At 33.1% G+C, this 16,853-nt stretch overlaps 1 protein-coding gene across 1 annotated transcript; it reads left to right on the forward strand.

Annotated features, from left to right (window-relative positions):
* The first annotated feature begins 8,567 nt into the window (after positions 1 to 8,567).
* On the forward strand, positions 8,568 to 10,250 carry LOC139522566 (E3 ubiquitin-protein ligase TRIM56-like). The gene has a single exon (XM_071316034.1). The coding sequence runs from the start codon at positions 8,572 to 8,574 to the stop codon at positions 10,204 to 10,206; it is 1,635 nt and encodes a 544-aa protein (XP_071172135.1). The 5' UTR covers positions 8,568 to 8,571; the 3' UTR covers positions 10,207 to 10,250.
* The last annotated feature ends 6,603 nt before the right edge of the window (positions 10,251 to 16,853 follow it).

The following is a 16,853-nucleotide window of genomic DNA, read 5'->3' on the forward strand; positions in this document are numbered from 1 at the left end:
TTTTTGTCAGCTTTTTCCTGTTTTATCCATTTCATACAGTAAGTATGGGGTGAGTCGTGGATGATATTACGACACTCATTCCAATTAATAATTGACGGGGGACGATATTTAGGTCCTTTACTGAGGAATGATTTTAACTCTCGGTCTTGAACGGTGTTAAGATCTCCTGTTATAACATGGGAAATGGGTCCATAAATTTATTCGGAGGTACTACAATTACATGAAGTAGGTGTATTTTCACTGATATTAACATCTTTACACAGTTGATGATAATTAAACACAAATTTCCGGGTAGATTTCTTGTTAATATAACAAATAACACGGGTGTCATTCGGTTTATCGAGAGAAATGATCGTGAAAGAATATCTAACGGCGGTCAAGTACTGAGAGACGATCGTGAAAGCTCTGGTAACGGATCGTGAAAGACATTTAATGTAAATTCTAGTTCTGAATCTTTGAAAAAATTGCTTAATTTTTAAAACGCGGAACAAATCCGAACAAAAAATTATGTCTGTCAAAATGGTTTAACTTCCTAAAACATAACTGTGAAATAAGATAAAGAAAATATCCAGTACTTTATAAAAAACTCAAAAGGCGCAATCCATGTCTATGAAATTAATTACAAATAACACGCTTTTTGTACCAATAATGGTTATATTTCAGTTTATCATGATATATTTGAAACGTAATCTTTGGTGTATCTGATAGTATAGTAAAGTTAAAAGCATTAATTTGTATATGAAAACCTTGAATTTGTTGAATTTCCATCAAACTTGATCGTGAAAGATCAAGCAACGCATTATTTTGATCGTGAAAGATAATGCGTGACCAGAGGTAATACAATGTACTAGTAGTCAGAAATCAGTTTTTCTTTAAGATTTATCATTTAATAAACCTGCAACTGGTTGAAACCTGTATCTATTTTGATAAGGATGATCATTCAAGCTATTATTTTTTTCTATTCAACACTTTACATCGAAAGTAAAAAAAACAAACAAAAACATGTCTAAATAAGTGTAAGATTCAGCTCTGAGAATCGGTCAAGTACAATATAGGTAGACCGACACTATTTAGCCAATAATATGGATATGCAACGTTTAAACCAAAATGATATCCATCAAACAAAAAATTACAGCAAAACAGCATCGTTCATGAGTAATTTGAGATTGAACGGTAACCAACATTTTGTGCAACAGTACTTTCTTTAGTTCTTGATATACAACGCAGATGTGGATTGCTTTGACTATATACTACATACTATAGAATACCAGAGCGCAAATCCTGTAATGTCTCGTCTGCTTTACTTATCATAGTATATTTGTTGAACGTCTATAATATCAAGGGTTTTACTATAAGTGTCAAATGCGCTTAAGATTGTCAATGATTCATAAAAAGAGTTCAAGGTCAGATGAACCATGCCATACAGATCTCTACAAATATCCCGTACACCAAATAAATGTGTTCCGATCCTTACAGTGCCTTAGAAACTGACAAATGTAAAAGTTATGCTTGGACAATTAATTCGGAACATACGGTCCAAAGTATATGAACCCTGACCGACAGCCAGACATAGACATCTAACTATCATTCAATATATCAAATACAATTGACGTCACCATGGTCATATATGAAACATGCAGACAAACATGTACATGAAATACCTTGGCGCTATAGCATACAGGTATATATCCAAAAGGCTACACAACATAACTCGAACATTGCCGAATGATGCATGATAATGAGTTCTATGTTATTTGAAACATTGCAGAAGTCGAAAATGTACAACTTACAATCATAACAACAGACAGTTATCCTAAAGCTTAACGAATCCGCGATACGGACTTGACCACAAAACTGAATCTTCAGGTAGCAATGCACAGTTAGATAAAAAAAAAAAATTGACACTCATAATTTTTAAACACCCTCTTTCCCCTCCTGTCTAACAAATAAAGCTTTCTGTGTGTGTTATGCATGTATATATTTATAGAAAGAAAATCTTCCATAGATTTGATTTCTAATGGTCATAATGGTGAAATATAATCCCTTTTGGATATAACCATGGCAACAATCTGCATTTCTTAGATACAACATACAGCAAAAAAGGGGGTTAAACATGTCACAAAAGTCTCCAAAATTTGGTCTAAAGGAAAATTTCAATCAAATAACAGTGATACCTTTCCTGAATCCATAGGTTTATATCTATCAAGTGGTCCAACAAAAAAAAAATCATATGCATTTCTGCTCGTTTTTCCATAAAATTGAATTTGAAATGCTTAAACCTATTGAGGATGTTGACCTACCTAGCTTTTCTCAATACCAATAACAAACATTAATTATTATATAGTTGAAGAAAAATTTGAACGTATTTGTAGCATCAGATCCTTCACGATCCTTTTCACGATCTCCAAAAATGCGGTACGTGATCTTTCACGATCCGAAAAATCAATTTTTGAGTTTCAGATTATGTTTATACAAAATAATTACGAGACCCGTTTGATTAAATCAAATAGAATGCCTTTATTTGGATAACAGTAGTTTTTCTAGTCGAATCAGTGAAAAAAACATGTTTGTTTACATTTTTTATGTCATTAAAATGTCGAGAAGCAATCTGTCTTTTGTTGTTTTGTAATAACTATGTACTTTTAAAACTTGATATTCTCACATACTGATCATAATGTTGAACCATTTTGACAGACAATTTTATTTTGTCGTAAATTTGTCTGTGTAATTAATTAAATTAGATTATTTATTGACCTTTCATATGTCTTCTCGATTAAATGTCTTTCACGATCCGTTACCAGAACTTTCACGATCGTCTCTCAATACTTGACCGCCGTTAGATATTCTTTCACGATCATTTCTCTCGATAAACCGAATGACACCCGTGAATAAGAGGTAGCTCAGTATTGTCAAAATATCCAGGAATTTATTCTTTAACAGAATGGTTGTTAAATATACCGGCAATATTTACAAAATCAAAACCTTTATTGACATACTTTATTTTAATAAAATGTTTTTTATGATCTTCAGGGCGATCAATTTTGGGAAATAGTTTAGAATAACAATATGCCATAATAATTTGAACAATTTCATACTTAGGACTGCTATATGAAATTGTGTTGCAATCCTCCAAAATTTTATTTAACTTATTAACCGGTAATGAACAGAGTTTTGTTAACAGATAATGTCTGCCGTTGTTTTTTGAAATACAAATTAGGTCCGAAATATTGGTATGATTGGTCCGAAATTTTGTTTGATTGCGATTTGTCCTACGACCGTGAGAACGGTTTTTAAGAACAGTTTTAGAAACTATATCCAAAATGTTAACGGAATCGGTTCTAGATATATTACCAATTCCCATGATATTATCATTAAGACCGAGAGAGATGGCCAAATTCCTGGATTTTTATTTAGAATACGTTTATGAATCTTTCACAAGGAAGCTAATAAACCAACAAAGTTGAAATAAACTCTTCAAAAATTTACGGACATCATTTCAAGTTGGTTTTTCTATCATGATTTTCTTGATAGAGGGTTGTTGCTCACTAGGAAGCTATTAAATCAATAGTTCTAAATGGTGAACTTGAAATCATCTCTTCGTAAATTTTACGGACGCCATAACGAGTTGGTTGACCGTTATGGAATAACCGTTTCACAAATGATATCGGATATGTTCCTTACGTAGCAACTACAGTCCCCTTCCCTTTCAGAAATGTGACCTACCGAATTAGACTATTTACCGGATTTGTTATCTCATAAGCAACACGACGGGTGCAAAATGTGGAGCAGGATCTGCTTACCTTTCCGGAGCACCTGAGATCACCCCTAGTTTTTGGTGGGGTTTATTCTTTAGTTTTCTATGTTGTGTTATGTGTGCTATTGTTTGTCTGTTTGGCCTTTGAATTTTTAGCCATGGCGTTGTCAGTTTATTGTCGATTTATGAGTTTGACTGTCCCTCTGGTATCTTTCGTCCCTCTTTTCTGGACTATCTGTTTTAATGATAAGGATTGATATAATCCAATTGATGTAACTACGATTCCATCTCTTTTTCTCGAATGTGACCTCCCGAATTAGACTCACCACCGGGTTTTTACTAACATCAGTAACACGATGTGCCGCATGTGCAGCATAATCTGCTTACCCTTCCAGAGCACAAGCAATTTACCCTGACTTTTGTTGGGGTTCCTGTTGTCAGGCATAAGTTTTCTATGCTCTGTTTTGTGTAACACTGTTGTTTGTGTTTTGGTCTTCAGAATTTTGGCATGAGAGTCTGCAATTACATCCTTCGTATTGCTTATTTTCTTTAGTTATTCAGTGATTGTATTTGCATTTGGGTATGTCGGAACGGAGATAAAGAAGCCCTAATTGGGGTTATATATCTTGATAGTCAACCAATTTAAAATGTTTATAATATCAAAAATCCTATCAAGTTCAAAATTTGTTGAACTGTTTATTCTATTAAGAATTTTTCTTTACACTTGTAATTCTTGATCCCCATCAAACAATAACTATCAGTTTATTTTTACCTGGTTTCACGTGACAATTTTTAAATAGAATTTATCGTACTGTATATGAACTGTTTTATGATACATACTGGATATTGAGAAAGAAGACATGACTGCTGTTTGTAACTTTTGTGCAAAATCCGTATGTTATTGATGGGAGAAAAATTATCGTTTACACAAATGACAGAAATAACAGACAACAAAGATGGCGCTCTTCGTCCTTTTAATAAGCTTTGGATTTTCAAATATTTTGGCCTCGACCTGAAGAGACATTGGTTGTGGAAATGCGCATTTGGTGCAGAAAAATTGGTACTGTTTATGTTAATCTAGTAATTCATGAGAAGCATTTCCTCGTCATAAACATATTTTTACATGATTTTTACGTCGATCATCATACCTATCTTTGTTGTATTAGGTAACAATATAGTATTTTTCATATTAGTATTATTTTTTTTTCTTTGTTGGCTAGAGGTGTAGGGGGATGGTTGAGATTGGAAAAACATGTTTAACCCCGCCGTAATATTGCGCCTGTCCAAGTCAGGAGTGTCTGGCCTTTGTTAGAATTGTATGATTTTTAGTTTTAATTTCTTTTCTATATTTCGTAGTTAAGTATGACGTCCATTATTACTGAACTAGTTCACATTTTTGTTTAGGGGTTTATGACGTCAAACTACAGCAAATCCGTAAATTTCCATATTTCTTTTCATTGTGTTCTCATTTTTTATTTTTTGTAAGAATCATTTGATCTGCGAGAAATCTCTCCTGATCGTCTAGCTGCTTCGGATGGCAACTTGTTTTCAAATAGTTTTTGATTGACAGGTTACCGGAAGTTAAACTCGGGGGCTTGATATGGATTTCGAGGGCTGATATTGATATTGGCCCCGAGGGCTGATAACCAACCTTGACTTCCGGCTATTATTGGCCATTCAAAAACGTACATATCAGTACTAAATGTGTGATAAATGTTTTTATCATATACTTATACTAAATAACATATGATTTTTACCGTATGATAATAGCTTTAAATTAACGTATTTTCCATATTTTTCGAATTGGTGCTTAGCGGGCTGATATGAAAAGTTTATCACATGCTTCGATTGTTATCACATGCCTTTCCGTAACGTTATCACATGGCATTCCGGTGAAACTCGGCAAATTCCGGAAACTACACCTCAATGCTACGTTTTCAGTGAAAAACATTACAAAGTAGTGTACAAAACAATTATTTGAATACTGGAAAGTATGTTGTGTAAAATAATTAAATTAAATTAAATTATTAAAAAAATAATTAAAAAAAAATATTGAATAAATGCATTTTGAAGTTTTTCTGAAACATTATTTAGAAAGTTACTTTAAAAAAGTTGACTTTTCTAAACAATGCTCATTATGTTTATTGTTGAATTATTTATTTTGTCGATTTGTCCATATTAAAATGTTTTTTTTCTTCTCTGTTGAGGCATATGATAGAAAGATTTCATATTGAATGAACCAAATTTTGGTCCGACGTCCCTGAACTTTTTACTCTTTCAACTTCTTTTCGGGAACCACGTAGAAGGATCAATATATGAATCTGTTATTTTTCTCTACTGTTGAAGCATATGATAAAAAGATCATAACATGTAATTTTTTCATATCGCATGTATTATCAGCCCTCGGTCAATATCAGCCCTCGAGCCATGCGGCTTTTGTGCTGATATTGAACCTAGGGCTGATAATACATGCGATATGAAAAATGCCATGTAATAATCTGATAGTATTTTTTCTTGAGCCTATTCTTTCCGACATACATAGTTAAAATTTCTTAGAATACCAGCAAAGTAATACGTTACTGGAAAAGTCACCTTGAAATTGAAACTATTTGCCTATTTCTATATAAAACAAACACAGTTCTTTTCAGATGTTATGGAATTCAAATACTTCATATATTCGCTGGTCAAACACAAACTTGGGCATTCTAGGAGCATGTAACGTTTAACTGATATTTTTTTACACTGTGTTGAATGGAAAAAAATGAATCAAAACTTGTATATTGCAATTGCTGACAGTTGTTTGCTGTACAACGTACATGTATCAACATTACAGTTCGAAAGGTAAATAACAAAGTTACAAAAAGGGTATGATTAGACATATAAATTCCCGTGACAATTTCATTTCGTTTGACTTATCCATAGACCTTATGCTTATCAGTTTAAATATTTAAGATAATTTTATTATACCTTAACTTTCTACTAAAGTTTACATCAAAAATTCCAATTTCATTCAAGGGCAATATGATAATTTTAGATCAGACTAAGTGATTTACTTGTAGAACTTGAATTGCTGTTAATTTTTCTGTTAAACGTATCTCTATATCTATTGTTGGTTTCAGGATTATAGCTAAGTAAATACAAGAGTATTATACCACTGTTCTTTAGTCATAAATCGATTCAGAGAAAAACAAATCCGGGTCACAAACCAAAATCGAGGGAAGCTCAAAGAGGAAAACTTCGGAACAACAGAAACACTGAACTACTAAAAAAACAAACGCCAACATACCTAGAAAAAAGAAAAAAGTATAAATACCGAATTCTGACGAAAATTCAAAACGGAAATTCGACAAAATCAAATGCAAATTTCACATCAAACGAATGGATAAAAACTGTCATATTCCTGACTTGGTACTTGCTTTGTTTTAAGTAATGAATATGGATTACATACAAATATGTGGACATTTTGAGATTTCATGACGAATTTGATTTTGGAAGAATTTAAAAAGGTGAAGAAGAATAATTAGTCAAAAATTGAAGAGCGTTGATGACCCAAAATTTCAAAAAATTGTGTCAAACATCTCTAAGATAATCTATTCCTGGGATAAGAAAATTCTTAGTTTTTTGAAAAATTTATACTTTTGTAAACAGGAAATTTATAAAAAATACCATATATTTGATATTCATGTCAACACCGAAGTGCTGACTACTGGGCTGGTGATGCCATCGGTCGGGGACGAAACGTCCACCAGCAATAGCATCGACCCAGTTGTGTAAATAGTTCTTATAGGTACCTTCTTATAATTTAATACGCCAGATGCGCGTTTCGTCAAATATTCCTATAAATTGATATTTAACTTGCGGGGCGGTAACTTCTAACTCATTCTATTACACGAGGTAATCCTTAGATAGGGTTTATGATGCTTATCTTTTTATGATCTATTTCTTTTTGTCTCTTCTCATTTGTCCTCCTTGAGAGGTATATTTTTGTCGTTTTTATATCTCGTTTGCAAGCTTTAATGTACACATTTGTAAAATGATTAAACCAGAAAATAAAAATCCCTTATATCATTTTCCTTAAAAGGGTGTATCAAAATAGAATGAAAAAATATTGTAAGTTAGCCAACGATCACTGTACTGTATTTAACGATGGACAATATTTCAATTTCTTATACTGCCGTACATTTTTAATGTCCTTGAGAGTTCATCCATTTCGTGCTTGTTACTCAAGAAAATCTAATTGTGTAATTCACATCAACAAAAAAATCAACTTATAACACGTATAAGAAAGTATCTTAAGTAAAAAGCAAGAGAGGCAAAAGATACTTGAACGACATTCAAACGCATCAGTCGAAAATAGAATGACAATGCCATGGTAAAAAAAAAGACAAAGGAAAATAACATAGAAAAGTCAAGACTGTGCATCACGAACCCCACACAAGACCGAGGTGTTCGCAGGTGTCCCCGAAGGATAAGTAGATGCTGTCTAATTGATTGGATACACAGTTTCTGTACTATTTTTAGTCAATACGATGATATTTTGGGTGTTTTAACGCCCCTTTGAAGCACCGTTTTTGGGATATTTTGTGGCGGGGTTAGAATAAGAAACGAACATTTCATTTCAATATATTTTATTTTACTCTATTCGTTATAAAAATATGTCAACATGTATTATGATAAATTATGTAAATGTGATAGCACTATCAGCTGATAATATTGTGATAATATAAATTTTAGCACTAAAGTCTATCAGTCAATCGGTATAAATATGATATAAATGATTTATCTTCTATAACTTCCCTATTCAAAGGGGCGTTGAAATGGCGACGTCTATTGACAGTCATGTCGTTGATATAACAACGTGTGCAATTTGTTTGGAGAAACTGAACATTCCGAAGTACTTACCGTGTTTACATACATTTTGTGAAATTTGCATACGGACCTACATGACTGCTATCTTCGAGAAAGAACAAAAGCAAAGCATCAAATGTCCGGTATGTAGGACTACAGTTCCTATACCGAAGGAAATAAGTGCACCTGACGAATGGGCCAAAATATTACCATTAAATTTTCTCATCGTTGGACTTTTAGAGAAGGAAAAAGTTGAGAACCCACAAAAGAAATGTATGGTATGTGAAAGAATGGAAATAAAATCGGAGGCAAGTTTTATTTGTGTTGATTGTTCTGACTTATTGTGTTCAAACTGTAAAAAACACCACAAAGCGAGCAAAACCTCGTCTGACCACGAAATAAGAAATATTAATGAACTGTCATCGGTTTCTGAATGCTTGAAAACTTTTAAAAACTTATGTTCTGAACATAAAGAAGAAGAGCTCAAATTATTTTGTGTCGACCATCAGATTCCATGTTGTTCGATGTGTGTATCAATCAATCATCGCCGATGTGAAAAAGTTCTTTCCATTGAAGATCCTGCTGTTAAATATGCAAAATCTGAGGAAGTTAAATATTTAAAAACCCAACTCGGAAATGTGGATTCGGATTTAAAAGCAATCATAAAAGATCGAATTTCTGCAAAGGAAAATATAGAGAAGGACTATAATCAAAAACAAAAGAACCTTGAGGCGATTTTCTGTGACCTTGTTGCCAAGATAAATGATATCAAAAACAGACGAGAAGCAGAACTTTTGAAAATTTACAACGAGGCAAAAGAAACAATAGACACTTCTATAACCATCTTTCAAAATAAACAAAAAAATATTGAAAATGAAAAACAAATTCTAGATGCAGCCGTGAACATGGCATCCAATGTTCAAGTTATGATAGAAGTTGAAAAGTTAAAGAAACACTTAGAAGGACATAAAAAAATAATTCAAACCAAAGCTAAAGAAAATGTTAATTATGAACTTTCACTGAAGAATGTAGAAAATGTTAACAAATTAGCTGAACAAATGGAGAATGAGTATCAGATTGCATGCAAAAAGACAAATACATGTATTGAATTGAGCAGCGTGACTTTAACGCCTACTTTCTCTGAAATACATAGCTGCTGTCGTTTTAAAAAAGTACTTACTTATGGTTTTGGGTTCATTGGTATTAAAAAAGACGCTATTTGTTTTTCGGTATCAAAGGAAATAGAACTATGCGGGCTTTTATCATATGTATGTGAAAATAGATTATCGACATGCGTAGTGACCGCTGCAGTTAAACACGATACAACTGATCTAGTTGTAGTGACGGACACTATAGACAGTAAATTAGCTGAAAATAGAATGGTTAAAATAGAATTTCCAGCACCAGTTAAGCTATTAGCTAATAGAACGTACACTGTTGTTTTATTGATGAACGGTCCACATTGTTGTCATGGGAAAAACGGGAAAACTGTAGTTGACAGTAACGGTGTTGTGTTTACGTTTGAAAAATCACCGCTTAGTGATAATAGCATAAATGCTGAAAGTGGACAAATCCCGGGATTTTTATTTAGAATTCCTGTGTAAATCTGTTCATTGTAACAAACAGTTAACCTTCAAAGTGTGATATGTTATAAAAGTTTGATTCAATGGGAATAACTTGAAATTATTGGTGAAAAAGGCTTAATTTTTTTACATTTTTACATATCTTATAGTAATTTCAGGTTTTTCTAAATAACAAAATCTTTTCAAGTGTTGTCTAAAAGGGAAACATTTACTAACTGGTTATAAAAAGCAAAAGTCGAGACAGACAGCTGTTAACAAAAAAACCTCATTAAATACTGAACAATATGACTAAAATTGAAAAAATAACTACAGCTCACATGCCATCGAACGGCTAGCGATTATAATTTAAGTTTATAAAGTTTCGGCAAAAATATGGAGGCACCATGACATTACAAATTACAGCGCCTTCAACACTTTCTGACTTTCAAAATAAATATTTAACTTACTTTGGGGAACATGTTCAACGATCAACAGGACTGAACGAGTAGCTAGCCTAGCTGCTACCAATATCTATGAAGAAGCTAGGCTAGCTACACGTTCAATAGTCATAAATCTACGTAGCCCTATGTAACCGCTATAATATTGAACGTAACCCTGATAAACATAACAACCTCAGCCAATCAGAAGACGCGTTACATTCAAAATTAACATATATAAGTTTCTTGGTGCCAGAACTAAGAATTTAGTCCAGTTAAAAGCATGGAAGGCGTTTAATGATGGCTTAAATATTGTTGTGCCTCAAATCACCGAAAAGAAGTAAAGCACAATGGGGCACGTTATGTTTTTGATGCCAAATAAAACACATCGCTACAAATGACAAAAGACATAATTCTGTCTCAGGTCGCCGAACACATGGAACAGAAATACGTTTGTACCGAATCCCTGTCAAATATTACCATTTCTCAATGTGTCGCGTTATATTTGGAACTTGACGACGATTTGCCAAACTTTTGATGGATTTTGATGAGGAGGTGAAAATGGAAAAAGCCGGTAAAAAGCGATGTCGGAGTCTGGCAAGCAAAGATGGCTTAGACAAATTTATCAACTCGCAGAAAAACTCAAATACAGAAAAAATATCAAGTGGACTGTGGAAGCATTCATGAAATAGTGGGAACAAAGAAACAAAGAAAGTGAGAATATCCCACAATTTTTGGAGCATATTGATGCTAAAATCATGAACACTTGTCTTAGCGGTTTGTTGTAGAAGTTCGAAAACACGATGGACTTCAATATCCCCCAAAATATTATATAGTTTGCGGACTTTTCAGACATTTGAGAGATGGGTAAATCCACGACAAGAACTTTCTGAACGAACATGTGTTTTCTTTAAGGTTTTAGAAGCTAAAATAAAGGAATTAGTCTCCAGGGGATTTGTTTTTAGATATTTAAATGTGTGCGTTGACGGCTTTGGATAACTCAGCTGCTGGTTTAGGTTGGGTTTTTTTTTATTCTGTAGGTTTTATCATGTATATCTATTATATAGTCATTTTATAAAATTTACTGTTTGCAAAAGTTTGAATTATTAAAAAAAATGAGGATGTTCTTATACCAGGCAGATAACCCTAGCCGTATTGGTCACAATTTTTTTGAACTTTTGGTCCTAAGTGCTCTTCAACTTTGTACTTGTTTTGACTTTCGGACTTTAAGCTATTATTCGTGTGTTTCTCTGTCCTATATGTTTCCCCATTTATGTGTATTGTAGTCTTGTCATTTTATGTTATCATTTTAATGTTATATTTAACATTGCCATAAAAGCGGGAGGTTTGGCATGCAATAAACAATTTCAACCCACCAATTTTTTTTTTAAATGTCCTGCACCAAGTCAGGAAAAGGGCCATTGTTATATGATAGTTCGTTTCTGTGTATGTTACAGTTTAATGTTGTGTTTCTGTGTCGTAGTTATCCTCTTATATTTAATGCGTTTCCCTCAGTTTTAGTTTGTGACCCGAATTTGTTTTTTTCTCAATCGATTTATGAATTTCGAACAGCGGTATACTACTGTTGCCTTTATTTATACAAAAATGTTCATTATTACCATAACTCACACTGTAGAAAGTTGCATGCCTTTACTTTAAAGATGCCAATTATACCAATATATTGAAATTAGACTCATTACTGTTGGGTGGCCATTCTAAATTGCTGGTCATATATGATTAAAATGGCTTCAGGTTCATAAGGATAATTACTAACAATGTGCAAAGTTTCACGCTATACACCTAAGTGGTCGATATATTGGACTTATAGCGTTTTATTAACAATAGTGCAGCTTTAACAGTGAATCCTATGGAGAAAAAAAAACCCAGAGAACTCTTTTTATGATAAAACACTGTCAAATATACAGATATACTTCCCCCACTGATCTGTGTACATTTACCCACGTGTTGCTGCTCGTAAGGAAGCTATTGAAACAGGAACCCAGTCGTCATTCGTATTTGTAGAGTTGAAATAATCTTTCCGAAGTTTTTACAATCATGATTTAGTTGATATTATTTGCATATCTGTGTCACAGATGACATCTTAGATTCCAAGTAATTTTTTCATGTCATTTTTTTACAACTATGTATGGATCCATATGAACTTGTTGTTTATAAGAAAACAAAGGACAATGCACTGATGAATATGACAAGGCCAGTGGGTAAATGAGCTACTAAGTACTCAGTACCTCGAGAATGTTTAATGATTTCTGAGTTTGACTGTCCCTCTGGTATCTTTCGTCCCACCCCGTTCACACTAGGACATTTATATCGATTTAAACTAGACTAGTTCACTTTAAATCGATTTAAGGGCTTTGATGCTTGTTTTTGGCCCTTTATGCCACTTATTCTTCAACGTTTTTGCGTGTCTTGTATTCATTATTTAGTTTAAATGTTCAAGACTGTCATGAAGGCTGAGAAACTAGATAAGATAAATGCGGTCGATTACAATGCCTTCATCAAAATTGTGTTCAACTATAAAAATTATAATATTTCTAGCCGAAATCTGAATGGGCACAATATTAAATCTATTCTGTTAATTTTGACGTTTTTACACTTCTTTTTTGTTTAGTTTAAAATCGTGTAATAATCACCCTTTTTGTGATTGCCGTCATCACTTTGGTATTAGGGGTATACCTGTTGAAGTTTTTTTCACGTCCGTACCAAATTATACGAAACTGAATATTATTGCAGGCAAGGAAGTTAAAAGTACTCATTTCTCTCTTTTCTTCAAAGATGAAGAACTGGATCTTCCATCACTGTATTGGATACCTAAACTACATAAGTGTCCTTACAAACAGCGGTATATTGCTGGGTCTTCCAAGTGCTCCACAAAACCTCTTTCTAAATTATTAACATCCATTTTATCAGCAATCAAAGACGGGCTTCAAAGTTATTGTGAAACTGCCTATTCTAGAGGTGGCGTGAATCAGATGTGGATACTTAAAAATTCCAAAGATCTTTTAGAGTACATACAATCTAACTCTCTTTCATCTTGTAACAGTATTAAAACATTTGACTTCTCTACTCTTTACACAAGTATTCCACATTCCAAACTTAAAGACAAATTAAAAGAGTTGGTATTACTTTGCTTCATAAAAAAGAATGGCCAACGTAGATACAAGTATCTTGTCTTAGGGAGGGATAAATCCTACTTTGTAAAGAATCACTCTGATTCAAACAAAAAATTCTCTGAAACCGATATTATCAAGATGCTTGATTTCTTGATTGACAACATATTTGTTACGTTCGGAGGACGTGTTTTTCAACAGACTGTCGGCATACCAATGGGAACAAACTGTGCCCCTCTACTTGCTGACTTGTTTCTTTATTATTATGAGGCTGACTTCATGCAGGAACTTCTTAGGAAGAAAGATAAGAAGTTAGCAATATCCTTTAACTCTACTTTCCGCTATATAGATGACGTTCTTTCACTAAACAATTCAAAATTTGGTGACTATGTGGAACGCATCTATCCCATCGAATTGGAGATAAAGGATACTACAGATACAGTTAAGTCAGCTTCATATCTTGACTTACATCTAGAAATTGACAATGAGGGTCGGTTGAAGACAAAACTTTACGACAAAAGAGATGATTTCAGCTTTCCAATTGTGAACTTTCCATTTCTAAGTAGCAACATTCCAGCAGCACCTGCATACGGGGTATATATCTCTCAATTGATACGATATTCCCGTGCTTGCATTTCCTATCATGATTTTCTTGATAGAGGGTTACTGCTCACAAGGAAGCTATTAAATCAAGAGTTCCAAATGGTGAAGTTGAAATCATCCCTTCGTAAATTTTACGGACGCCATCACGAGTTGGTTGACCGTTCACAAATGATATCGGATATGTTCCTCACGTCGTAACTACAATCTCCTTCCCTTTCATGAATTTGACCTACCGAATTAGACTATTTACCGGATTTGTAATCACATAAGCAACACGACGGGTGCCGCATGTGGAGCAGGATCTGCTTACCCTTCCGGAGCACCTGAGATCACCCCTAGTTTTTGGTGGGGTTCGTGTTGTTTATTCTTTAGTTTTCTATGTTGTGTCATGTGTACTATTGTTTTTCTGTTTGTCTTTTTCATTTTTAGCCATGGCGTTGTCAGTTTGTTTTAGATTTATGAGTTTGACTGTCCCTTTGGTATCTTTCGTCCCTCTTTTAAGAAGCAGACCCAATTAAACAAACTAATCAGAAAGAAAACTATGCTAGATATACTTACTGGAAGTGAGATGGTATGATAGAAACTGGTAATCTTCTCCTTGATGATATCCATGCACATTTTGCGACGTCAAACTATGACATATCGGGAAAAGATGCATTTTTCGACTGATTTTTATCATTCAAACTGATTTGATTTGAAAACCAGTGCATGGACCTCTATTTTTTAAAACAGCAATTTGTTTCATTTTGCAAGGAGATTATGTGACCCAAATTTTATAAAACTGTAAATTATTTAATTTTGATAAACATGCAGCTAAAAATGACGTTTTTTCCTCTATTCATGAACATTTGATAAATATAGAGTTATTTCGGAATAAAAATTGCATAATTTTTAATGATACTTATAAAATACAGAAATTACCGATTATTTAACAAAAAAAAATTGTGTTTATCTTTTAAAACAAAAAAGTTATGTCTTTCTTTCGAAAAAGAAAATACAGACACAAATCTGAATTTTGAGCAAATATACAAAATTTCGACCTCATTTTACTCAAAAAGTAGCACATGAAGGTATATTTTTTATAACATATTTGATTTAATCAGGTAAAAAATAGCCTATATGCAAATTTTCAGCAACTTGTAAATACAAGTTCAAAACTGTATCGTATGCCCTTAAGTGCAATAACTCCTCCAGGAGTCATCTGACATCTTTGATGCAACCACGAAGTAGGTAAATATTGACTTTCTTAGCATTTAAATTATAAGTTACGCAGTGTATCCTTATGTTCTATATAGTGTCCTAGCAGCCATGTTTGTTCTCCAACGAGAAAAACATAAATTTATAATAGATACAATAAGGATAATTCAACTAATTTAGTTGAAATTTGGTCAGTAGTTTCAGAGGAGAAGATTTTCGAAAAAGTATCGTTTTGACGTGACGACAATTGGGCAAAAACAATTGTTTAATGCTATAACTTGTTGGTTATTTTTGCTCCTTACAGTTTCTATCTTTCTATGATGGTTTTAAACGTAACGGGCAACAACATAAAAAACTAGCAAAAATCGGGATTTAAAAGCAGCAACTTCTTTAAGGGTCATCTATTAATTTTAGTGAAGGTGTAAATTACCACCAAATCATAGTACGTCACATACAGTTGCATACGAAAACGTATCTGTTTTTTTTATTCCATTGAATTTGACAGTGGTTAGTACCAACATTTCCTAGCAGTAACAGATTTCTGAGTCATAAACATATAAACATATATCTTGGGTGTTCAAAACACCATTATTTTCACATTTGGTGTTTCTATTAAATATTTTGGAAACTTGAGGTTCAATGATTACTAACGCTTTTACACAGGAAGGAAAGGGGTGAAAATTTGATGGGTTACTTCCGATGGTTGTTATTTTCTTATATGCAATGAAATGTCGTGTAAAATTTTGTTCAAATTACTGGACAGGATAAAATTTTACTCAAGCCAAGAAATTCTTAATTTGAAACAAAGACGAATTCGACACATTTGTTTGAAAATTGCAAATTTAACAAAGACTCATAAGGGAAAATCAATCGTAACTATAACACCTGAATTAAATAGAGCTCAACATTCTAGGGATTCTGTACTGTTAGATTTTCGATATCTATTATAGTTTTCAAAAAGAAAGATGATTAATGCATTTTACCTGTATACTATATTTTTAGCCACGGCGGTCATCTTTATTGACTGATTGCAAAAATTTTCACATATTTTATACGAAACACCCTAAGAACAATTCAAAATTGGTTGAAATTGATTCAGTAGTTTTAGAGGAAGAGGTCCTCGGGAGTTCTGAATAATATACGGTTTTAAATATACTTTTTGATATCTAATGAAAAAAGTTAAAAGGGTGAATTTTGTGATCACAATAAAACATAGTTTATCCCGACACATGTTCTTGTGTAATATTATTTGTCTGTTTGACTTTTTCTTTTTTAGCCATGGCATTGTCGGTTTATTTTCGTTCTATGAGTTTGACTGTCCCTC

This window comes from Mytilus edulis, chromosome 5 (genome assembly GCF_963676685.1).
Source record: "Mytilus edulis chromosome 5, xbMytEdul2.2, whole genome shotgun sequence".
Lineage (NCBI taxonomy): Eukaryota > Metazoa > Mollusca > Bivalvia > Mytilida > Mytilidae > Mytilus > Mytilus edulis.